Source organism: Hydra viridissima, unplaced genomic scaffold, assembly GCF_058129835.1.
Source record: "Hydra viridissima isolate aposymbiotic clone 2 unplaced genomic scaffold, HvirCarnegie_v1 scaffold_5, whole genome shotgun sequence".
Classification (NCBI taxonomy): Eukaryota; Metazoa; Cnidaria; class Hydrozoa; order Anthoathecata; family Hydridae; genus Hydra; species Hydra viridissima.
The window spans coordinates 18,250,180-18,276,071 of NW_028324304.1; the positions used below are offsets into that span (position 1 = coordinate 18,250,180).

A 25,892-nucleotide genomic window follows, 5' to 3' on the forward strand; every position below is an offset into this window, starting at 1 on the left:
CATTCAATTTATTGTAAAGATAAACTTTGATAGAGAACTCAAGTCTCAAATACTAAGTTTACTAAAGCCTAAAGTTTACTTCATCTGAAAATTTCAAAATATTGGTAATGAAAACTGTAAGACAATTTTCGCATGTTGATGCGTCACTTAAGTAATGCGTTAATTTGCGCATGCTTAGTATCATTACGCCTGCGCATTGTAAACATTTACAGAACAAGTCATTTTATAGTGCGTTCCCAGACACCAAGCCGATGATGTTTTTCGACGGAACATAAGTTAATTTATTTTATTAGTCGGACCAACATCGGGCCGATGCAGTAAAACGATGCTAATCTAAAGCTGATATAAAACTTGTCGGCAAGACATCGGGCCGACGTCCATGTGTTATCTGGGTACGAAGTTCAAATGCGTAATTGTTAATCTAAGATAATTAAACACTACCGGAAACCGGAAGAAAATGTTTAAGTAAGACATTAGTTTTTGAGTGCACTAAATTTTCTCACAATCCACGGTTCTTTTCATGTTTAACCACATTAACTAAAACTTGGTGAAGTTCTATTGTATTTTTATCTTCTTGCTCGGCTTCCTCTACATCAGAGGCAACTCTTACGAGAGTTTCTCTGTAGCGCTTTATATGAGACCTTAGAGAATCAAGGTGAATTATTCACCTTACTTTTTTGAATCAAAATTTTGCGTGAATTTTGATAAAGTTCAAAACTTCGCAAAAACGTTTTCAACAAACTCCATCACTCCGTATTCACAAAGGATGCTTAGTTTTTTTCGTAGGTTCAGTTCTGAAGTAATGGCATTCACGAAACCAATTTAAATCCTTTTCTTTAAATCCTTGAACTTATGGTTTATTTTAACAGATTTAATTTGTTACCATAAATAAAAAATATATTAATACGTTTTAAATAGGAAAGTCTGGAGCACTAATATGTACCTTGCAGAACATATATATATATATATATATATATATATATATATATGGTTGCTAATTTTAAACTAGTTTAAATTTATATTTTTATAATTCCTTTAAACCAGTAATGGTTTTTACAATGGTTTATACTCTAATTACTGTAATAATCATAACAATTATAATTTTAATATCTTTAAAGTAAATTAACTTCTAATTGCGTCAAAATGTCATTAAGTAGTTTTTTAAAAAAAAATCATAAACTTTTAAAATATGCAGAGGAAAATATGAAAGTTTTAATTTGTAAATTAATTTTGAAGGTAAGAATAATAATCCTTATTTTACGTGAATTCAATTTAAGATTATTTTATGTTTAATAAACTTTTAAATTCCTATTGTTGTTAATTTATAAATTGAATTCAGTATTGAAAGCTATCTTATAATCCACAAACATTACTGCATTTACAAATCAATCATCATCTTTGATTTCATTAGAAAATGATAATTTCAGAAATGGAAAATTACAATTTCATCTTTGATAAAAATCATTTAATGAAAATCATAGTATTTTTATAAAAGTGTCATTACGATTTAAATGATCATTATGAAACAAGACAGCTTTTTAACAGGTTTACCAATAAATATCATTGGTCAAATTGTCAACACTAAGAACGTTGATTGATGATTATCGATGATTTATCACCTATCACAGCAAGAAGCAATCCAATTGACCATAATTTAAAAGTCCTAATATCGCAGAGACATTTAACAATATTTTGTAATATATGAAATATTTAGTAATACACAAAATTTATTATTGTTCTGTTATTTCAAAAGCATTTTCAGCAAATGCGATAAACGTCTACATTTTCCTGGACGAAGACAGAAGTTTTATAAGGATCAAGCAAATTGGATGCTTGTTTAATTTGTTATGATAGAAGCTAAAATAAAACGAATATAAATTCGAAATCCACTCAAGTTGCAATTCAAAAAAAGACTCTAAGTTTAGATTGTGCGACTAAAGTTTGTTTTTTTTTTAAACTTCTTTATTGCTACTACTTAAATATCAGAAATATATTTTTTTATATGCTTTTAGGAAAGCAACAGGAAAAATGCTTCTTTGTTTTTGTACTATAAAAATAGTCCGAATCCCCTGAAACTGCCGCATTAACCACAAAATCCCTACTTCACAAAAAAGAAGCTAAAGGCGTATAAGCATTTAAAAAAATTATTTCAAGCAGACTGAGAGGAACACTTGTATCATTCTATTGCATAAGAGGTTTCTAACTCTCTTTGCAACTTTGCAAATTTGAAATATTCTTAAAAATTGGATGGATAAAGGTCATAAGATAGGATGACGAAACTTTCTACCAATGCAAATTATTCTGCATTTTTTGAGCTGTAGTCTATTTTTTATAATTGCAGGCTTTCAGCAACTAACTGCCGGCATGACCAGCTCGGTAATCTCGGCAAGGTCAGCAAGTCTAAAAAAGTCGGTAACGCAGGCCCTTAACAAGCATTAAACTTTCGTTTAGTATCTTTTAAATTGCGATTATGCAAACCAGGTCAAGTTCACTTTGTTACACTGCGTTAAACTTTTAATTGCATTTGTGAATAAAGTTCAATTTTTACAAACGAAAAACGTTTGCGTTTTGTCGTCTTTTTTTATCTAGTTTTAGCAATACGTTCTTAAGTGTTAGGTGAAGCATATTTTCAAAAAAAGTTGGTGGTAGAGACTCATTTTGCCTGTTCATATAACAATACAAAACCAATCCATGTATTACAAACAAATTGAAAATGTTAAAAGCAAATATCAAAACGAAAGTCGAAATAACTTTTTAGCTCAATCATGATTATAAGTAATTTCTAGTTCTTGCATTTCAATCTCAATCCTACAACAATTAGTAAAAAAAGAAGCATTCGGATTTGTCGAGCATACAAATCCACGGTTACCATAGTAAAAGGAGTTTGAAATGTTTTTGAAATAATGCAAAATCGGAGAGCGCATCAACGTCGTTTTTTTATGCAGTTAAATTAATTTTATCGCGCAAATAGCGATTACATTTTTAAGCAATTCACTTTATGAAATACATTTTTAACTTTTTGATAATTAACAAAGAAAATGAAGTAAAGTTTAGAGTGCATATTAAAAAAAGTAAGTTGTCGTAAAATTTTTTCGACCAAAACAAAATTTTTATGACATTTCAAGTGACGTTTTGTGGTTTGATTGACTTCGTTTAAACTAAAAGATACCGCAATGCTAGAAAATTTCTGCGAGTTTTAATTGATGTATTTGATTTCAAACTTAAATACACTTTAGTGTCTTTGTGAGGATAATTATTCTGTAAGATAATAATTAAGACTGGGGCCAATGCTATAAACATAAAAAACGAAGTTTTTTCCGTAAAACACGAAGTTTTTACCGTAAAAAGCGAAGAAAAAAAAAGTCCATTGCTATAAACATTCAAAAAATTCCGTTTTTAAGATAAAAACTTCGTTTTTAAATCCAATGCTATAAACGAACAAGGGAATCGCCTTTTCAGATAAAAAATGCGTTTTTTCGAAAAAAAACTTCAGATAGATTTTTGATCTCAATTTTAGATATTTTCTTCGTGATTTTTGGCGGCCATTGCTGGAACAACGTTAGCGCTTCAAAATCATTGAACATTCTTTGTTTGTGTTTTTATGTAGATATTTTATAGATAAAACTGAAAAGGATTTTGGTAACTCCATAATAAACTAATTACTTAAAATCTGCATTTAATCGATATTCAGTTCCTTGTTGTTTTTCCTTGTTAGGTTTTCGATAGTAGTTTTGGTTAAACAAATTTTTCATAGTGTTTGACGAAAGAAAAGTATAAATAGTCGATAAATATGCCATATAATACACAAATACACAACAAAATAATACACAAATACACAACAAATAAAATGCTGTCTAAAGAACTTAAAATGTTACTAGCAATATAAATAAGAGAAAACAAAGAGGTTCTTCTTGGGAAGCTTAGTATGTTTTAATTAGCAAACTATTTAAATAAAAATATGTATTGCTACATTATATTTTATATATATGTATATATATGTATGTATGTATATATGTATATATATATATATATATATATATATATATATATATATATATATATATATATATATATATATATATATATATATATATATATCATGTTCTCAGAGACTGTCATGGAATCTTTACCAACACAATTTATAGTATTATACAGTGTAGGAGAAGCTATTTTCAATGTTAGTGTATTAAGTTAATAAAACTATTGGAAGTATATATATATTTATATATATATATATATATATATATATATATATATATATATATATATATATATATATATATATTTAAATATATATTTACAAATGTTATAGTATAAGTATGATGTAATATATAGTATATATTAACATAATATAAGTATGTAATCAATCATATTTCTAAATAAAGATTTTACATTCATGTAAATATATATATACTTCCAATAGTTTTATTAACTTAATACACTAACATTGAAAATAGCTTCTCCTACACTGTATAATACTATAAATTGTGTTGGTAAAGATTCCATGACAGTCTCTGAGAACATGAAAAAAAACATTTGTGCCAATAAAATGAAGAAATGCTTAGTATAATGTTGCAAATTGCTTAGTATAATGTTGCAAATCATCTTTAAGCCTAGTTTCTAAAAAATCTAATACAGCTCTTGGTACTCGATACTGCTCTCGAAAAACGTTGTCAGAAACATCTTCGTTAAAAAAGCGACCATTAAACTAAAATGATATTGAAAAACAAAACAAAAATATAATTTCTGCGCCTATTTAGTATGATTTCTGATTTTGTTCGATAAAAAATCATTAAAAAAATATATATATATAGTAATTTTAAGTAATGTTTTAAACACCAACCTCTCGAGGCAATCGGTGGCGAAGCTCATTTTCTGCAACTTCGAAATCTAAGTCTTCATCCGAAAAAATTAAACTCATGTTTCTACTTTAATTTTACACAGATTTTTTAAACACCAAATACTAGAATTTAAAAATATTCATAAAAATAGAATAGATAGCACAGCATACTTAATGACTAATTAAATTCATTAAGTAGGCCTAATAAATAAAAGTTACAATAAAAATTACTATTATATTACTACTATATATTACGGATAAAAAAAGTTCGTGAATTTTAGTGACGTTTACGTTTTATGCTTTATAGCAATGGACGAAAAAAATACAAACAGCGATAAATTCTTCGAGATTACGAACTTTTTTTCGTACGTGAAAAATTGCGTTTTTACGAAAGATTTTTTTTCTCGAAAAAAACTTCGAATTGTTTATAGCATTGGCCCCTGGTTGAAGATTCTTACTTGTGTTGCGTAATAAATCGAAACATCATTCTTTTAGTTACTATTAGCAACAAAGAATTTGTTTTTGATTTGCTTCAGAATGTTTTTTTTTAATTCCTTTTTTTTTTTTTCCATCTTTCTTCCTCCTCCTTTATATCTACTCTTTTTCATCTCATACTTGCATCTTCTACAATTCTTCATTTTTTATCGAAGCATGGAATTGCTAATGAATGGTACAACCAAAACAATACAAATGTGAAGATTCTTTTGTTTAGCTGTTGCTAGAATTATTTAGCTGTTGCTATAGTAACTCAAATCAGTAAGAAAGTGCTTAAAAATTTTTTTCTTTAGGATTAGAAAACTATTGTTTCAAATAATTATGTATTATTATTATATTTATGTATTATTTTATAATAATCGAGCATTAAAAGTTAAAAAGAATGACATGATAAAAAGTGCATTTTTTAAAATATGACCTTTGATATTATTTATAAATCTAAATGAAACTTCAATAACTATTAATAAAAGGGTATTTAATTTTTCATTCATTACAAAAATATTTTGTTCACTGACAACCCTTTTGGTCAATACATCAATGTTTTTCTTTTAAAGCATCCCCCCCCCCGTCTCTTCTGTTGAGCAAAGCTGCAAAACTAAGAACGCAATAAACAATTCCTAGTTTTGGTAAAACCATGACCTTTTAAAAAACTTTGAGGTACGAAAGGTGAATTCTTCTCAAAATGCAATTCATAAAGACAATTGCATTTGTAGGTCAACATTTTAGTCGAGTACTCTAAATTCTTAAAAATAATTTTTCGTAAATTTCATGCCAGTGCATGCTAATGTTAAATAAGTGTCTTCGTAAATTTCATACGACAGTATCTGAGAATATCCATAATCATACTTCTTCTGCTAAAAACCATGTTTAATTCAGTCAAACTTTGACCGGTATTTTGTTATGGAATCAACTCCAAAAGTTTTTCTTTCCAACTATTTAAAGTAAACTTTTTTTTTTTCAGATATGACAGCAAAGGGTGGGTGTGTGGGTGTGTGGGTAGGTGGGGGGGTATGACAGCAGAGGGTGGATGGGGGGTGGGGCTTTGGAGTGGGTGAAAAATTTCAAAAAACTATTTCTATTTTTTATTTATGTCGTTTATTTATGAAAGTTACAATGTTTGTTTATACTACTTTTTATAACAATTTATACTTTTAACAATAATCTTATTATTAACTAATTAGTAACATATGGGTTTAAGTTTTGTAACAGTAATTGTGCAATGCATCTTTGACGATGTGTTGAGAGGAAATGCGACACCATTTCATTTGTAAATACCTAATATCATTTTAACTTTACTTTAGATGAATAAGAAGATTAAGTTGAGATGCTCCACCAACAACTCCTCTTCAAATCCAGAAGAAAAATTGGCTGAACTTTATCCTAATTTCCCCACTATTATGGATGTCGACGATATTCTGACAAATATTGGAGAGTTTGGGAAAAGTCAAAAGTTGCTACTGTTTGTGCTGAGCTTGTTGATGATTCCAGCTGCTTATCAATCACTTTTAATAACATTTATAGGAATTAACCCGTCATGGAGTTGCGCTAATTTGAGTGCGGAATGCAATCGAACCGGCGTGTTTTCACTAAACCACAAATTTTACAACCGAAGGTGCTTAATGAAAAGAGAAGCTTGGAAATATGCTAAAGAAACTGAATTTTCTATCATTATTGAAGTTTGAGTTTTTATATTTATATTAATTGTTAATACTGACTATATTTATACCATTTACTATACTAACTATTGCCATTAACTATTAATGCTAATTATCAACAGTAACTCTCATGCTTATGCAGTAATGTAAATTGGTTATATTAATAATACTTCAAGTAATAATAATAATTTTATAAAACTTATTGTTATTATAAAAGCTCAATGAGAAAAAAAAAAACTCTTGTAATTACTTTTATTTAAAGTGGGATTTGGTTTGCGATAAATTATCATACACGTACATGGCCAACAGTGCCTTGCAAATTGGTGGAGGAATAGGCACGATCCTTCTCGGATTCGTGTCTGACAGGTAAGCACAAAATATAACTTTGAGCAACAATCAGCATTGTATATGTTTATATGGATATATATATATATATATATATATATATATATATATATATATATATATATATATATATATATATATATATATATATATATATATATATATATATATATATATATATATATATATATACATATATACATACATAATCAGGAAGTTTTTCAAAATTATTCAAAATGCCACTTAAAAGGACCACAATTTCCTGGTTGTTCATCAATTGAGATTAACTTAATTTTCATTTATTAAATACTTGTAAATCAATTTTAAGTTCAAAGTTTATATAATTTTAAATCGAAACATGGGATTATTTAGATACGGCCGGAAGCGCACTTTGTTCCCAACATTTGCAGCTATGATAGCGGTTACGTTTGCCACTGCTTTCGTCAAAGACTTTTGGACTTTTTTTGTATTACGCATCCTAACTGGCATCTTGCAGGGTGGTTTGTATTTATCATTATGGATTTTAATGACTGAATTGCTGGGGCCTAAATACCGCAGTTATTCAAACCTTGTATGGTGTTCATATACTTTTGCAATGTGTGCTATGGCTTTACAGTCGTGGTTAGTACCGAAATGGCGCACTCTTGTAATTATATTGACTATACCATATGTGATACTTCTGGCAACATCCAGGTATAAATATCTAAATTTGTATAATTGCACCGGCACACTCATGCTAACTTAGAATTAAATCTATGACAAATTATATCAAAGCTAGAATAAAGGTACCAAGATGTGTACGGCTTGTTAATTATCCTAAAGATTCTAAGCCATTAAAAAGTGATTGGTTGAGTAGATTCAAATAAGTTGCATCACTGTTGTGCAAAATTGTACATCATATGTTGTTAAAAATTACTAGATATTTAGTTTTGGTAACAGTTATAGATTTCTTTTCGAGTTAAGTGATTTAGTTTTTAAAAGTATATTAGAGCAAAAAGTGTCTATTTCCAGTACATCATCTAAAGCAATTCGACAACAAACCTCTTGCAATCTTACTAACTAAATTTATTTGGCTCTTAGTTTTGTTCCTGAGTCTGTAAGGTGGCTTCGTGTAAATGGGGACATCACTTCAGCAGAGAGAATACTTCGTAAGGTTGCTAAAGTTAACAAGAAACCATGGCCAAATGCATGCTTGTCAACTATTTCTGATCCGCAAGGGAAACAGAAAACTTCTTACAGATATGTTTTTTACCCTTGGAACGTTTTTTTGTCAACTTCAGTTCAAGCAATAATATGGTATAGACTTTTTTTATTAAATTATTTTTCCACCACTATTTAAACTAAATATTTAGCCTAAATATGCAGCTAAATTAATTATACAACTTTAGCATATGCGTTAACATTTTAGTTTATGCTTTTTAAAGGTTTGCAAATGGAACTGCATACTATGGTATCTCTCTGGCCTCAGAGCATCTCAGTGACAACATCTACAGAGATTTTTTTTTGATCAGTATTGTTGATATTCCTTCTAACATAATTATAATCTGGCTTTGCAACAAGTAAGTCTCTGGTTAAACGGTACAATTATCATTATTTGTATATTATTTGGATGAGCTTTTCAAATTTATAAATTTCCGTCTTAAGGCTAAAGTTTTTTGGATTGTTTTATATTGAAACTAACAATAACTAAGTTATGACCAGGCTTAGAGTTAAGTTAGTGTTTAAGATGAGTAAGGGTCTGCGCATCGTTTCATTTCAGTATTGTTACCATTCCGATGCAATAGCGGAAAAAAATTTGGCGCTTATATTATAGATAGTTGGTGATGTATTTAGAGAAGATGGATATTTGGTATTTAGAAAAAGTTGATGAAGTGATTTTCCATATTTGTTACATTTTCCATGATTTCAATAAAATTATCAATCACGAGACATGATTGACAACCAAATAAAAAATCAAAAACCATGAGCGCCTATGTCATATGACCGAAATTAAGATAGTGTTCCAATATTTTTAGATTTGGAAGAAAATGGACAACTGTTTTGTCAACAATAGCAGGCGGATTGTTTGTAGTCTTTTTATCTTTCATCCCCTCTCACACAGGTATGTCGTAGTAGTGTTGGAAAATAAAAAAATATCTCAAAAAAAATAAAATTTTGCAAATATTTAAGAGAACGGAGCACATTTAAGATAAGATTTTCTTGTAGGTTATATTGGGCTCCGGGTCACTGTAGCAGTGGTAGCAAAATTTTTTGTAAACGTTTCGTACGGTGGTATTTACATTTGGTCCACCGAGCTTTTTCCAACTTCTATAAGGTTCTTTTTCTTGTACTTTTTTTTTTCAACTTTATTTTTAACACATTATAATATTTTTACTGTATTATAATTATTTTATAAAGTTTTGGAATTTCAAAATAAATTTTAGATCTCAAGGTTTAGGGATTTGTGCGTGGGCTGCTATTATAGGCGCTTCTGCAGCACCGTGGGTCAGCCAATATTTAGGCTATATTCATTACGCACTTCCATTTAGTGTCATGGGTGGTATACTCATATTTTCAGGGATTTTATGCAGCGTATTAAAAGAAACAAACGGGAGATCAACAGTAGAAACTGTGCATGATCGAAATGGTAAAACTTTCGCAATTTTTTCTCAGGCAATCTTACTCTTAAGAGTAATTTTAGTTTAAATTTTTCAATTATTTAAATTGTTTGTTGTTCTCCTTTTGTTTAGCTGCAGCTGCCAAAGTTTTAAATGTTGACACGCTTGGTCTGATGGATGTTTCGGGTGCGGACACACTTGGTTGATGAATATCTAAAAGCATGACACATCTTCGCTGAAACAAACTCAATTTATTGCATATTTATTTCACAAAAACATTAACACAAACAAACATAAATAACAACAGCTAGTGCTAAAAAAGTTATGCTACTTAATAGCATATATGCTGCATAATGCTGCATCTTTATGTAAAAGAATTAAAATTTATCAGTAAGGCGAACTTAAGCTGGCAACCTTGCTCAAGCTATAGATTTCAACAAACAAAATATTGAAATATTTTACAACTCGGATAAAAACCTGGCACTGCTGGAAGTTTCAACATTAAAAAGTATACATTATTTGCAAAACGACTATTAGCGCAGTAAATAATCCAAGTAAAATTGTAACCAAAATTTAAAAAAACAGGGTCTGTAACTTCAAAAAAACAAGGAAGTTTGGCTACGGTTTGTCTGGCTATTAATGCTATTGGATGTGCCTGTATTTTTTGTCTTTCCAGGAAAAAAAATTATGCCATTTTTTGTACTTGTGTGTAGCTACTTTTAAGTTTAGATAATTACAGTACGCGAAAGTAAAAATCTCGCTTATTGTTTAGTCAAGAAGTGAATATTATGAAGCAAATACTAATATAAAAAAAATTGTAACCAAAAAACTTTATTGCAAAGTCAGCCCCAAGTATCTTAAGTTTATTGCTAGTTCCTTTTAAATATTAGTTTGAAGACACAAAAAAACTCGCCTTCATAAAGTAAATAGGCTAAATTCAACATAAAACTAAAACCCCATCGGTGTTTGCATGCAGGGCCCCCGCGTAGGGGGGAGGGGGGTTTACTGGGTACTTTTTACCCGGGCGCAGGATCAGAAGGGGCGCACACATGAAAATAATTTTTTTTACTTTAATAAAATAGATACACAGGGCTTCAAAGAAAAACTCCTAATTTTATAATATAAGTTTATTGTAACAATACACTTGACACTTATATTTTAAAATTAGGAGTTTAAGAATTGTTGCCTCAGCAATACAGCATTATCCGAATACATAGCGGAAGCCTGAGACTAGTCAGAACATTTGCGAGAAAATAGGGCAAACTGACCTATTTGTGGCCACGGCCATAGCAGCCGAGAGAAATTTCGGGCCCCGGGGAAGTTTTCTTAAGGGGCCCTCATTATGATCAATTACATACCCAGGACCAAAAGAAGTGTGCTCTGGTCATTGAAGTTTTTAAAAGATTTAATTAACTTTTATTTTTCATTGAAATGAAAAATAAAAGTTAATTAAATCTTTTAAAAGTCAAAACTATTTAAATATTTTAAAAATTACTTTAAAAAGTTGTTCTTACACACGCGGGGCCCCGGGAATCTTCCTCGTCCACCCCCCCCTCTCGGTGGCCATGGCCACGTCCTATTAAGAGCCGCTTTTCTGAGGGCTGTTCTAAAAGATTTTTTAAACAGGTTGATCAAATATTTGCAGGCCCGCCGTGAGCCTTTGCGGCGCCCAGGGTCAAAATTTCCCAAGCGCCCTACTGAAAGTGAAAGCTGATCTAATGATCCATAATTCAATACATATAATAAGCCATTTGATAACAAATCAAAGAGGATAAAAGAATATAGAATTTTTTAACTTTAATTAATGAACATTTGAACAGTTTATTTCTAGATAATTGCAATGGTCTTTTGACTTGGTTATACACTCATACATAAAATGATAAAGTCGACACTAGAACATGGTAGATACAGACCAAAGACAATCATTAAACACTATTGGATGTTAAGAGCAAAAATTTGTCTAGAATACAACAGCTATTGTTGTTTCAACTTCAGAGGAAATTGATCTTTCGAGCTTTACTCATGGCGAATTTGGAAATCACTTCACCGTAGCAAACTTTTTGGCAAGATCATGCTCAATGGATATAACCAGAAGATTCGTGAGTCGTTCTTGGCTCTTAGTAGACCTTAAAGCTGTCTGAACTAGAGCAAGCTTACTAAAAGATCTCTCGCCTTCCGCAACAGAAACAGGGATGGTGTTGAAGATGCGCAGCAAAATGCAGACTGATTCGAAGAGCGGCTGAAGACCTTTCTGGTATATTCCATTCAATAACGTCATGGAAGTGAGAGATTCTTTTGGACCAAAAAGATTGGATCGCTTCAGAGCATCGAGGTGGCGGGCCTCTTCAATAAGTTTCTCTTCCTCAACATCGGTTGCGTAGATTTGTGCCAAGACCTTGCATTTCTCCTCCAATTGGATAGGTGCTTCAACACTTTCTTCTGATTCTTCTTCATTTGACATAACAAGAAATTTCAATGAACACAAGAACGAAAACATATTCGTCGTCTTCTCAGCAGCTTGGAATCTATCGCTGACCTGCTGAATAAGAGTATCAAGAGCGGTATTGAATACGCTCACCTCAAACTCTTTTGCTTCGTCTTCATGGAAATGAGCGGTGTTCCTCATCTCTTCGTGAAAGGTCTTCCTTTTTTTCGTCCTCTTCTTCACAAATTCTGATTGAAAATAAGCAAGACCAGATGCTATCAAACGTGCCTCATTAAGGATGCTGGTCCAAGATGATCTCAGTCGATTTAGATCTTCAATAAGAGTCTTAATGAGTTTCATCTCGTCGTCCAAGGAGATATTTTCTGATTGGAGTGCAAGGCTCACGTAGTTGATTGATTGAAGAGTTTTATACCAAAAGGTTGTCATTACGATGAACTCGAATGAATGAACCCACTTCTCCAGAGATTTTACTTCATTCAATTGATCAGCTGTTAGATCAAAATCGCGGAGCTTTTTCAAAGATTCGAGGATTTCCCTGGAATGCTTGGCTAACGGCTTCACGGCCTCGATTCGCGCACTCCATCTGGTTTGCGACGTTTGATGAAGGGACAAACCAGTGGTTTCAATCAAGACTTTCCACCGACTAGGGCTTCCACTGAAAAGATTGTAAAGTGACTGGACTCGGCCAAAGTAGTTCTTGACTTCAACCGAAGATTCAGCAGAATGAACACCAGCAAGGTTGAGACTATGAGCGCTGCATGGCATATAGAGAGCTTGAGGATTTTTTTGCAGTATAATCGCCTGTACTCCTTTGTATATACCGGACATGTTCGCTCCATTGTCATATCCTTGACCTCTGCAGTTTTTGAGATCGATTCCATTTTGTTCTAAGACGTCCATAATAAGCTTGGCAATGTCAGCACCAATCTTTTTTTCAAGATTCTCGACCCTCAGAAAGCGCTCCTTCACGGTCCATCTTTTGTCAGTACCAAAGTATACAAAGCGGAGAACAAACGTGATTTGCTCGGTGTGAGAGACGTCCGGAGTCCCGTCCACAAGAATGGAATAGTAGATGGCCGTATGAGCTTCGTTGATGATGGCACCGTGAACGATTCCTCCGCACTCTTTGATGAATTCATTTTGAGTGCTCCAGTTCAAGTAATGGGCATTCATTTTGTTACCTTCTTGTTGGCAGCGGGAAACTTCTTCTAAGTGTAGTTGGAGAGTCTTGTTGTGCTTGGCCAAGAGCTCTAGGGTAGCTAGAAAGTTGTCATTGTTGTCTTCTCCAATCATTTTTGATGAACCTAAAAATTATAATAATGAGACAGATTTATTTAAAACAATAAAGAAGCATTTGTTTTATTTTATGATGATTCTATGATGATCTTATATTATGATTTATGAATATTATAACATATTTATTTAAAAGAATAAAGTAGGATTTGTTTTATTTAATGATTTCCAAAATATCTAGTTAATCTTATAAATATAAGCTAAATAGATTTAAAGATAGTCGGTATCACAATAGAATAATTGTAAATAGATTTACCTCTGAAACTAAGGTTTCGTGACGCTAAAAAAAGAGTAACATCTAAGATGCATCGTAGAATTTCACGCCACCTGGCTGCTTCATTTCTTATCGAGTTTTCAAGAGCTGCATCTATTCCGCTTTGATTTTCTAAGCTTTCTAGCGCCGTTTTCCATTCTATGTAAAAGTTTCGATGCTGGGCGTTATTCTGGTGACTTTTGACTTTCTCAGGTAGCTTGTGCCAGTTGCAGCTTATTCCATCATTCCATCTTAGAAGGTGCGACTGGTGTCCGATCCCAAAAGATTGTTTGCTTCCAAACAGAGAACACGGAAAGCAAATAAATGATTTCTTAGATACACTCCAGACCAGCCAATCTCGGCATGTCTTCTCCCCGTTGAGAGAAGTTTCGTAGAAAATTGATTCAGGAACCTTCTTCTTATTAGAATCTTTCGGGAAAGCTGAAGGGTTTCGAGGAAGCCCCTGTAGAAGCACAGAATCTCTTTCCACTTTGGAAAGATGTGCTGCCTACAAAGCAGGATCATTGGAAGGAATGGTAGCGATGGGTTCTTCTGTTGGCAACACCTGAGAATAAATTTTAAAAAATCTTATTTTATTAGCTTAAAAGTTTATTAACATCATTTCTTTTAAAGAGGTAGAACTTACCAAAATATTCTCTTCATTCACAGCTACCATTCCGATTTTTGATAGGGGCTCTCCCGAGCTTTCAGAAATGTCAGTGACATCGTTTTCAGTTCCAACCTATAAAAATAAGTTAAAAATTTATATAACATTGAATTAATCAAATGGGAAAATATCCTTTCACGGGGAAAACTATTTACTACTTGAATCGATTGACTTGGCAGGAAAGAGTTTGAAGCAGTAGGACTTTCATCTTCTCCCTTTTTTGTAACTGTAATACCACAGTCTTGAAGAGTGCGTTTGTTCTTTTCCTCATTCGCAGTTCTTTGAGCAGCATTCTTTCTTACTTGACAACCAGAGTCTTTCTTTTTAAAACCAGACATGTTTTAATTCTTTTTGAAACAGCATCCGCTCATAAGCAAAGAACTTTTTGAATTTCTTCTTGATTGGGTCTATCAGACTATCACATCGATATCACGTGTTTCAAAATTTTTTCAAATTTAAGAGATTTTAAAAATTAGAGAAGTAAATTTAATAAAATTGTTTTAATACTTTATATCAATATCAAACTACTTGGATTTAATCTAATCTCTTTTTTTAATAAAGTAAAAAATCTCCGTTTTTAATTGAATGAAAATCTCCGTGCACTAAAGTTATTTTAAACATTTACTTCAGCGGGTTGTTAAATTAATCATTAGTACTAGCAAAAAGCAACCCGTAATACGGGTTATGGTCGGTCTGTTATTTTATAGTAGCTGTTTTCCACAATTTAAAGTTGCGAAACTTTAACTAATACTCTCTTAGAAAAACGCCTTCAAATTAAAAATATTAAACCATCTGTAAAATTAAAATAAATAGTATGCTGAGGTAAATTAATTTACCAATTACTTAACATTATTTCAGTAATTTACTACTGACATAGGTGATATTAGTGTTAGGCAGAACTATTTTCCTCGACATTACTAAGTTCAAAACAATACGTTTTTAGTTACTGACACAAAGTAATAACACTTCATCACGCTTTAAATTGACGAAAAAGTAAAGCTAAATTCTTTTTGACGTTATTAATTTTTTGATATCCGCTTGATACATGTTTCTTTAAAAAAGGAAATTGTCTTTAAAACGTTAAATGCACACAACTAAATAAATTTGGACCGTTTATTTTGAAAGTGGTGTAAATCCATTTTTCAAAAAAAGTTAGAAATCACAGTTTACATTAAACCTAGTGTGCACTTCTTATTTGTAAACAATTTACAGTTAGTATTTAAACATATCCATATGCTTTGATCAATTTAAAATTCGTCAATAAATGAAATTGAATAACAATTGATTATAAAAATGTCCATTTACGACCCTGAAAGAATGTTACTTTAGCTAAATTCACATGCAAGTCATTTATGTAATCAAATTACACATCTCTAAATTCGTAGAGACATTGCCAAACTTAGTACAATTAATGCATATTTTTTAATCAACTAATATGCTAACGTTTTAATACCTTGAAAGCGGAAAAAATGGACTTACATCACTTTCAAAATAAATGGTCAATTTATTAAAAATATCTGACCATTTGAACATTGCTATATATGGCACTAATCTGACCATATTTGTATATGGCCTCTTTGTTTCAATAGCTTTGGGTAAACCGTAATTTGCTACCATTTACTAAAAACTCCTTTTGTTACTCGAAATTTAATTCTCTTAAATAATTTGACACTAATAAAGGACCTCCCTTCCCCGTTTTTTCCTTAATGGTGGTGAGGAGAAGAGAGCTATTTTTTTTAAGAGTAATCAAGTTTTTGATGAAGACCTTTTACCAGAATAATAAAATATGAAACAATGATTTAAGAATTTAACATATATAAGAATTTTTTCTTTCCTCAAAATTAAGCTAATTAATTAGTTAAACACCTTATAAAATTTAAGTAACTCGATATTTGACAAATGCGCAAAACTACAATATTCACCAATCGTTTAAAAAGATCCCCTAAGTTACGTACAACAAATATTATTAGGCATAAAATAGAGAAAATAAAAAAAAATTGAACTAATTGCATATATTTATATCATTTTAACTGACAAAAATTTACAATAAAAGGTAATTAGGTTTTCTTTTTATAAATCGTATAAATGCGTCAATCGTAAATCTTAAAGAAAAAAAAAAACCACATAAAAACTGAAAATCGATTTACCTATTTATAGTAACCTATTTTGACATGGCAGTTAATATAAACATTTATCGAAAATGTAACTATAAAATCTGTTTCGAAGTGCAAAGGATTACCAATACTAAAATAAATTTAAAAAAAAAAAAAAATCAAATTAAGATATTAATTGCATTTTTAGCATAATGTTGGCTTTTAGTAAATAAATAAAAGCAGTAAGTTCCAATAATGAAACTACCTATTATTCATTTTTAACAATAGACACCAACGTGAATGTAAGCCAAGCAGTCTATCAACACAAAACATCACAACAACAACACATAACAATAGAATATTTACACCCTTGATCCTAAAATCCAGCGAAAATAACAAACTAAATTAAAATATGAAAGACAAAAGTAGAAAACCAATTTAAAGTTAACTATATATTTATCTTTTTACTAAACATATAACTACATAAAAGTATATTTGTTTTTATATTCAATATTAGTTATTCAATTACTTCAAATTTAGGACATTAAAATACCCTAGAATTAAAGATCAAGGTTGCATACTCTCCCATACACATTACGCTAAACATTAACAGACATGTGTTTCCAGAATAATTAAAAATGGCTAGACAACACAACCTAGCTCTAAAGCAGTAACACCGCCTGACACTAAATGCTGCCAAGTCACACCTCTGCTATAAGTACACCGCTTGGCTGGCAAGGTTATTAATCTTGCTCAATATAATGCCAAGTCACACCACTTTGAAAACATGGAAACAACATAATTTAAACATATATACAGCTATAAACAAATATGGTTTCATATAACACATATAAACACAAAAAATTTGGGAAAATTCACCTTCCCCATCTTGTACTCTTATATTTTCAGTTAATGCAAACTTACACAATTCTACTATTTCAGCTGGTTGTCCTCTTTTCACAACAGGCAGAATTTGCCTACAGTCACCACCAAAAAGAATGATTTTTCCTCAGAACAGAAAGATGATGTTGCAAATATCTTTTAACAACCTATCAATTGCATTTATTTGTTTACATGTTCATGTAAGACAATATACTGCTCGCTACTGGTTATTTCTGATAAAAGCAAGGCGTTTATAATTGTAATACTGAGATAATGTAACATGATATCTAACCAATGTAGCACATTCAGGGTTGTGAACCAATTGATTATGCCAACCAGCATCACCCCTCTAAAAAAATAGAGGATAAACCATAGGATCTAAGTTGGCAGACATACTTGATATAGGATGTAGATATATAGGATATAGATAAGAGGATGACCTCTTGGGTAAATAACAACTTCTCTGGAAACAGGTGGTGCACCATCTTCACCAACACATTTATAGCAAAATGTAGTAAACAGCGCTAAAGACAAGAAATTAAATTGAGATAAAACAAATTGTATATATGGCAAAATAATTTGTATTGGCTTTTAGTGAATGATTAAAAGCAGTGATTTTTAATAAAATTACTTATTTATCATTTTTAACAATAGACACCAACATGAAGATAAGCCAAATGTCTACTAACTCAAAAGATAACAAAAAAACATCACAGCAACAACACAACAATAGCACACACCATAAGTTAATATAATATATGTATATAATAACTTAAGTAAGATTACATTCATATAAAACAAAGCATAAGTAACAACATTACGCAAAATGTTATTAAAATACATTATTATGTATTTTTAGAATAATCTTTTATAATAAAGGCTTGAAAACAGCTAGACCTAAAGCAGTAACAGTTTGACACTAAACACCATCCTGTTACCCACTGTTAAAAGTACATCACTTGGCTGGCAAAGTTGACAAATCTTGCTCTACACGTTTACCAAGTCACAGCACTTTGAAAACACGGAAACAACATAATATAAACATATGTACCAACTATAAACACAATAAATGTGTTTAAATATGTATATAAGGTTAAATATATATACCTCATATACATATTTAAACACATTTTTCAAACAATTATATAACACATATCAACACATACACAAACAATAAAAAAACACTTTACATTATTATAAAAACACATTGATAAAACAGCTATAAGTGTGCAAATAAAAATTTTAAAAATGATGCCAGAAAATTTAAAAAGATACAAAATATATATTTACATACAATACTCTTTACCTTCTTTTTTTTTTTCATAAGAACTGTAATCCTCATAACAAAATTTAACCTTTACAAACTATAACATGTGACATGCCATGTCAGTGTTGGCACAAAATTTTAATTTATTTTCTAAATTTTCTAAAAAAGAAAAATAATAGTTAGTAGCATCACAGAAATTTCAAAGTAGTAATAATTTCAAAGTAGTAATAACCATTTTATGGAAATAGCATTGGTATAACTTTAAATAACATCCATACCCTTATTTTCCTTCTAAAAAATAAAATAACAAAAATAAAACTGCTAATAGAAAAGCTAAAACAAACAAAATATAAACGATTTAAAAAATTAAAATCCTTTCTACTTTTTCTGATAAAAATTTAAATCCTTTCTACTTTATCTAATAAAAATGTATATATAACTATTTTATATACTTACTTCAATTATAATATGGTCTTAACGATTAAATTCTTCAATTATTATATGGTCTTAACGATTCAATTATAATATGGTCTTAATCTTATGTAATATATCTAAACTAATAATTAAATTTCAAAAGGAAAAAAGTTTTAACTCACTTAAGAGATTTTTCTTCAATGGCCGCATGCATTTAGAGAACGCGCTTTCTCAAAGCCTAGTAACTAATGACGAAACGACGTTAAACGTTAAACGTTTCTGTACTATTTATATTAAGATTCACTTTATTTGCGAGTTTCCGCTATATAAAAAGAATCGCTTTATTTAAAACTAACGTTTTGAAAGTTTCAAAACATTAGTTTTAAATACAATAAAAAAAGTAATTAATGCTTTAAAACTAAGAAATTAGCATTACTTTCAAATTGAAAGTAATGCTAATTTCTTAGTTTTAAAGCATTAATTACTCTTTTTATTTAAAAAGTCCAATTATGAAGCACTTCATTACAAAGTTGAAAATTTAAACTAAAAAAATTGACCGGCCAAATAAAGCAATTGACCGTCTATTATATGTTTTAGCTGGTTAAAATTGACCGGCTGCTTTTGCTTTCTTATTTTCCACGCTGCTTCCCAGTACTTCATCTTTTTTTTAAATAAACATGAAAAAAAAAATTATTTATATTCGGCTTCGTGCGCCCCTGTCGACCTGGCGCCCCGGACAAAACAACCCCCCTCACGGCGGCCCTGAATATTTGGATTTTTTCTTCAGCTATTTGTACTATAAATAATATGCAATATATATTTTTAGCTATAGTTTATAAATAGAATATTTATATTATGTTGAAGATATCGTTTTTTTTGGGTAGGAAAATAGCAGGTTTTGGATTTTTTAAACATTTAAAATAGCTTTTATGATGCATTTTTTTAGGTTCAGTTATTTAAGTAGGTTTATTTTAAAATTTAAGTCGTATATTTATCTTTCTAACACTTTGTTAAGCTACAAATAATAAGTTTTAGAATTTTGAAAGGCTTAGTATAGCACCACTCACATCGCCCAATTATTGGCTGCATAATGTACCATATTGCCACTTGTATTGCATTATTTTTTGTGCTGATACAAGCATGATATTAAGTAATTTATTTAATTTACTCACTTAGGTATTCAAATAACTATTTCTTTCATTTGTAAGGTAGAAGTTTTGTTTTGCAACAGTCTTGTTGCAAAACAAAATAATAATAAAAATATCTCTGAAAAACTCAGACTAATAAAGAAGCAAATTATTGTAACCTAAGTATTAGGCTTACTTAAGGTAAATATGCTCTATTCTTTAATGATATAAATTGTTATTATTATTATTATTATTATTATTATTATTATTATTATTATTATTATTATTATTATTATTATTACTATTATTATTATTATCATTATTATTATTATTTTATTATATTATTATTATATTATTGTTATTATTATTACTATATTATTATTATTATTATTATTATTATTATTATTATTATTATTATTATTATTATTATTATTATTATTAATATTATTATTATCATTATTATTATATATTAAGGGTGTGCGTGTGTGTGTGTGTGTGTGTACATATGTATATTAATATATTTAACATGCTTATATTTAATTCGAATAATGTATACATATTCTGCTATAGTCGAATTTGTTTTGGTACATTTTTTTGTCTTTCTTTAACTTAGCAATAGCAAAATTATGCAAAAAATTTAACGTTTTCAATGGTCAAAAACTGACATGCAAAATGCCTTTAATGCAGTTAAAAGCAGTTCATTATCACAAAGATCAGCATCTATTCAATATAATATTCCCAGAGCAACACTAGGAAAATATCTTAGAGGAGACTCCGTAATTGGAGTTAGACCTGGACATTCACCAAAGTTACCGAATTATATAGAAAAAAAAAGTTGATTATGCCACATCTAGAGCAAATTGCAGTATTAAATTTGGAAAAAGACAATTTATGAAATATGTCTCACAGCTTAGTAAGAAATACGAGATAAAGTTTAAACATGATACCCCATCAGAAAAATGGTGGCGGTTATCTAAACAATGACATAAAACTATGGTTTTAAGAAAACCTGAAGGAACATCATCTGTTCGACATCAATGCATGTCAATCCATAAAGTTTCCAAATATTTTTTAGCACTTCAACAAGTTTTTAATAAGTTGGGTACTCATGTTATGCCTACTTCAATTTGGAATATGGATGAGACTGGACTTCAATTAGACTTTAAACCACCCAAAATTGTTGCAGCACGGGGTGCCAAACATCGTCAGTCTCGCACTTCAGGAAAAAGAGTGCGAGACTGACGATGTCTTTGGTTTACAAATACATTTTTGCCAAACATTGGAACTAACAGACCACAGGTATTAATATGGTTGCAGCCATTAGACCGTACTGTATTTGGTCCCATGAAGAATTATTACAATACTTGTTGTAGTGATTTAATGAATACATACTCAGTTACAATCAATAAGTCAAACTTCTGTGGATTGTTCAAGAAAGCTTGGGATCAAGCATTAACTGCTGCTGAGATTATTTCTGGTTTTCAATTATGTGGTATATTTCCCTATAATCCTTCTACAATTCCATATAAGGCCTACTTGCCCAATTCACTTTACTCTGACCAGTTATTAGAGAATGAGAGTTTGCTTAAATCAAGGTTTGGTTCCTTTAAAAATGATACCATAAATTATCAATCTGGATTATCACTAAACAAAACTTTTGAAAAACAGGTGGATCCCAATTCAAATTGTACTTTTATTGATGACGTTGATACAACTGAAACTATAGGTATCTTGTCTGGATCAGAAATTCTGAATCTAGATTTAGATCAACTGGATAATGTTACAGCATTAATGTTATGGACTAGTTGTTTAACTCCAGAACATTTGAATGCTTTTAATTTCTATTATCAATATGGTTTTGATATTTCTGACAATTTGTATATAGCATACAAAGACTTTAGTGTAAACCAGAATGCTATCAGTAATGTTTCTTTTGATCTCTCATTAATAGAAGGTGCTGAAACAATTCGTTTATCAATAGAAACTGATATTCACTCTGTCTCTTATACCAAATACTAGTGTTGATTGTTCTAGTCCAATATCTATTAAAACAAGTTCATTGAAAAGTACCATTGACAATGATCATGATGTTCTCTTTTACCCAAATTTTGTTGTTGATAAGTCAAACAATAATAGAAATACTAAACAAAAGTATTTTGTTCTAACTTCTCCTGAAGCTATGCAAGCCAAGTTAAATGATCTAAAAAAGAAAGAGGAAAAGGTTGAGGCTCCAAAACTAAAAAAAATTGAAGCAACTTAAGGCAAAGGAAAAGAGATTAAGACTGCAACAGGATAGAGAAATAAAAAGCAATCAAAACATTTTGATTTTGTTATTAATAAGTGAACAAGTTAGTATTTTTCATCAAATTTTGTTAACACTTTTTTATGTATTTCTTGAGTTTAGATTGACAAATTTTTATTGAATCAATATGCAATCTTATAGATACAGTTTTACAAATAGTTTATTTTCTTTTTAAGTTATTTTGTCCATTGTTGGAGGGGGTACTTATGTCTAAGCTAGTTTTTATTGAGTAATTATACCTTTTAATAAATTTATAAAATTTGATGTGCAACAGTTAATAATCAATATTTAACTAGTTCATTATTTTATTTTAAAATCTTTTTTTTTTATTTAAATCTTATGAAAATTAAATTATTTTCACAACATTTTAACCTGTGGCAAAGTTAGTGGAATCTAATTTTCTGATAAAAAGCCAACTGGCTCTTAATTAGTCAACCCGGCCATTAATTGGTGTTTATTCAAAATTTAAGTTCAAATGAATTCTTTATATTGTTTTTTTTTTTTGATATTTTAGTTACATTTACTCAAAACAAATTGAAAGAATGTCCATTAAATATAGCAAAGAAAAATTAAATCTGACAAAATTACAGTCTGCATAGTGCCTTTTAAAAAAGATGTGGCCATAAATTGGTCAGTTTGCCCTACTCATAATGGCTGCTTTGTTTATAAAAAACAAATGTATATCTATATATATTATATATACAGTATTGTGAAAAAGTTAAGAACCACTAAATAAAAAAAAATATTTTTTTCAAATAAATTTAACTTTTATTTTAAAGATAAATAGTCTTTTTTTTTCAAACGTAATAAATAGAACATGAGAAAAAAGAAAAATTTTTTTTTTTGAAAATTAGTTAATAGAACCTATAAAAATAAGCATTAAATATTATGTGTTAATTTTTTTTAATATTTTTTTTGTGAAAAAGTTAAGAATCACAAAGAATTTTTGGTGCTAAATGCGGCGGAAAAAATCTTTTTTAATTTATTTTTTACTTTTTTTGTTTAAATATTCTATTAATGATCTGAGTCATTATCAAAAAACCAATAAAAGTATTTAATTTCAAACAAAAAAAATTCTTTTCTTTTGAAAAAAAATGAGTAGAAAAGCTATTACCTATGAAGATCGTGTAAAAGTGATGCATTTTCACCAGGAAGGTTAATCCGCTCGTGAAATTGGAAAAATAATAAAGCGATCACATAGTTCGGTGTTAACAATCATCAAAAGATTCAAAGAGACGAAATCTTACGTTGATCGCCATCGTTCTGGAAGACCGCGTTTGACGACACCCAATGATGATCGCCTTTTAATCAGGTTGGCAAAGAAAAATCTAACCATGCCGTCGCATGAATTTAGAAGGGAATGGAAGCTTTCAAATGGACGTCAAGCATCGGCATCACTTGTGCGTTGGAAACTATTAGCTAACAATATTTTATGGAAGAAAGCTGTTCTAAAACCGCGACTTACCAAAAAACATATAAAAAAGCGAAAAGAATTTTGCCGAAGCGTCAAAGAATGGTCTAAACAAAAATGGAGGACAGTAATGTTCAGTGATGAGATGAATATCGAGGTTGATAACCGAAAAAACCGAATTATGATTCGCAGGCAGCCTTCAGAAAAATATAATCTCAATTGTATCGTTCAAAGAACAAAACAAGGTTGCGGATTGGTTGGAATATGGTGCTGCATGACATATTATGGTCTCGGTATGATTAAATTATTTGATGGTCGACTCAACTCTATTTATTACGTCGATATTTTAAATAACAACTTGTTACCGTCAATTGATGCACTTGAGCAAAGCGTTCCGTTCATTTTTCAGCAAAACAATTCACCATGTCACAGGGCTAAAACTGTCTCTGAATGGTTCGAAAGCAAAAATATTGAGCGTCTAACTTGGCCACCAAATAGCCCAGATCTAAATGGCATTGAAAATCTTTGGAGTTGGCTTGATAAAGAGATTGCCAAGAAAGCACCAAGGAGCCTTGAGGAGTTGCGCAATGTTTTACCAGCAATATATGGAAATGTTCCCAAACATATTTTAGAGAATTTAATAGACTCAATGCCTAATCGTATAAATGAGTGCTTAAAAATTTATGGTAGAATTAAGCGGTATTAGGTAAAAAATTACGGTTTTTTGTTCTGTGGTTCTTAACTTTTTCACAATTTTTTTTTAAATAAAAATTACCTATAAAACTTTAAATACATTTTTTTTATTTGTTAAAAAGTTTTTATCATTATTATTATTTTTTGTTTTGTTTGTCTATTTTCTAAAATTTATTATTATTATATTTTTACCAGAAAAATATATTCGGTTAAATAAAAATTTAAAAATAAAAACAAATTATGATTTGTTTTTTCGGTGGTTCTTAAATTTTTCACAATACTGTATATACATATGTATGTATGTATGTATGTATGTATGTATGTATGTATGTATGTATGTATGTATGTATGTATGTATGTATGTATGTATGTATGTATGTATGTATGTATGTATGTATGTATGTATGTATGTATGTATGTATGTATGTATGTATTCATTACAGCTTGATGTATTTTTAGTTAGCGTTCTTTAAATCTATTTTATTGTATTCATAAAAGCAAAGTATTTTTATAACTTACCCAGAAACATTTCATTTGAAGTGGATTTGGGAATAGGAACCAGTTCAAGAGCCAGATTTTAGTTGCACAATATTTTAGGCATACAAACGTATAAGGCTAAAGAAAAAAACTTGCAACACCTAGCCTTTATTTGTTAATTTGTTTCAACCTTAATAGAAACTCCACGGAAAAATGCAGTTCGATTATAACCGTTAAACTTATCTTTACAACAAATTTTAAGTAAGAAATTTACTTTTGAAGTAATAAGATGTAAAAAAAAAAAAAAAAAAAAAAAAATGAAGAATGAACATCAAAAATAATTCTGTTTAAAATGCATAAAGAATTTTATTTCAACAGAATTCAGAAAATGCGATTTATCTTTAAGACTGAAGTTGGTAATTTTTACGATGATGTTCATTTCTAACGGAAATGTCAAACGCCCATGCTTGGCATAAACGGTGCTTCTTCGACAAGAAATAAATAAGCTACCGTCTTGAGTGTAACTTGTCTACTTAGCACTGTATTTTTGAATTTTTCTTTTTAGATGTTTATATCTTAGCATATAGTAGTATAGTATTAGCTAAAACATAAACGTCACTGACAGTTTTCAACCT

The 25,892-nt window shown here is 29.9% G+C and overlaps 1 protein-coding gene, 1 long non-coding RNA gene and 2 pseudogenes across 3 annotated transcripts; 2 read left to right on the forward strand and 2 right to left on the reverse strand.

Moving 5' to 3' along the window:
- Positions 1 to 2,902: 2,902 nt before the first annotated feature.
- Positions 2,903 to 10,634, forward strand: LOC149889118 (organic cation/carnitine transporter 2-like). Its single transcript, XM_090087238.1, has 10 exons — positions 2,903 to 3,071; positions 6,637 to 7,011; positions 7,253 to 7,356; positions 7,708 to 8,028; positions 8,416 to 8,631; positions 8,760 to 8,894; positions 9,351 to 9,436; positions 9,541 to 9,649; positions 9,759 to 9,961; positions 10,065 to 10,634. Exons 2-10 carry the CDS (start codon positions 6,637 to 6,639, stop codon positions 10,136 to 10,138), a joined length of 1,623 nt encoding a protein of 540 aa, XP_089943364.1. The 5' UTR covers positions 2,903 to 3,071; the 3' UTR covers positions 10,139 to 10,634.
- A 1,289-nt stretch (positions 10,635 to 11,923) lies between these two features.
- Positions 11,924 to 14,600, reverse strand: LOC149889119 (zinc finger MYM-type protein 1-like; annotated as a pseudogene). The gene is made up of 3 exons (XR_016452711.1): positions 14,571 to 14,600; positions 13,928 to 14,489; positions 11,924 to 13,682 (listed from the first exon to the last, which is right to left on the reverse strand). The product of XR_016452711.1 is annotated as a zinc finger MYM-type protein 1-like (transcript).
- Positions 14,601 to 16,588: 1,988 nt separating this feature from the next.
- LOC149889120 (uncharacterized) lies at positions 16,589 to 19,471 on the reverse strand. The gene is made up of 4 exons (XR_016452922.1): positions 19,430 to 19,471; positions 18,873 to 18,992; positions 18,007 to 18,090; positions 16,589 to 17,915 (listed from the first exon to the last, which is right to left on the reverse strand). It is a non-coding gene; the product is annotated as an uncharacterized LOC149889120 (long non-coding RNA).
- Positions 19,472 to 21,000: 1,529 nt separating this feature from the next.
- Positions 21,001 to 22,832, forward strand: LOC149889121 (uncharacterized; annotated as a pseudogene).
- The last annotated feature ends 3,060 nt before the right edge of the window (positions 22,833 to 25,892 follow it).

What these genes read in the sequence shown, in the direction of transcription:
- LOC149889118 (XM_090087238.1), top strand. Translation starts at nt 6,637, where the DNA reads ATGAATAAGAAGATTAAGTTGAGATGCTCCACCAACAACTCCTCTTCA. An exon ending in ATAATCTGGCTTTGCAACAA is followed by an intron (nt 8,895 to 9,350) that starts GTAAGTCTCTGG and finishes CAATATTTTTAG; the next exon opens with ATTTGGAAGAAAATGGACAA. An exon ending in AACTGTGCATGATCGAAATG is followed by an intron (nt 9,962 to 10,064) that starts GTAAAACTTTCG and finishes CCTTTTGTTTAG; the next exon opens with CTGCAGCTGCCAAAGTTTTA.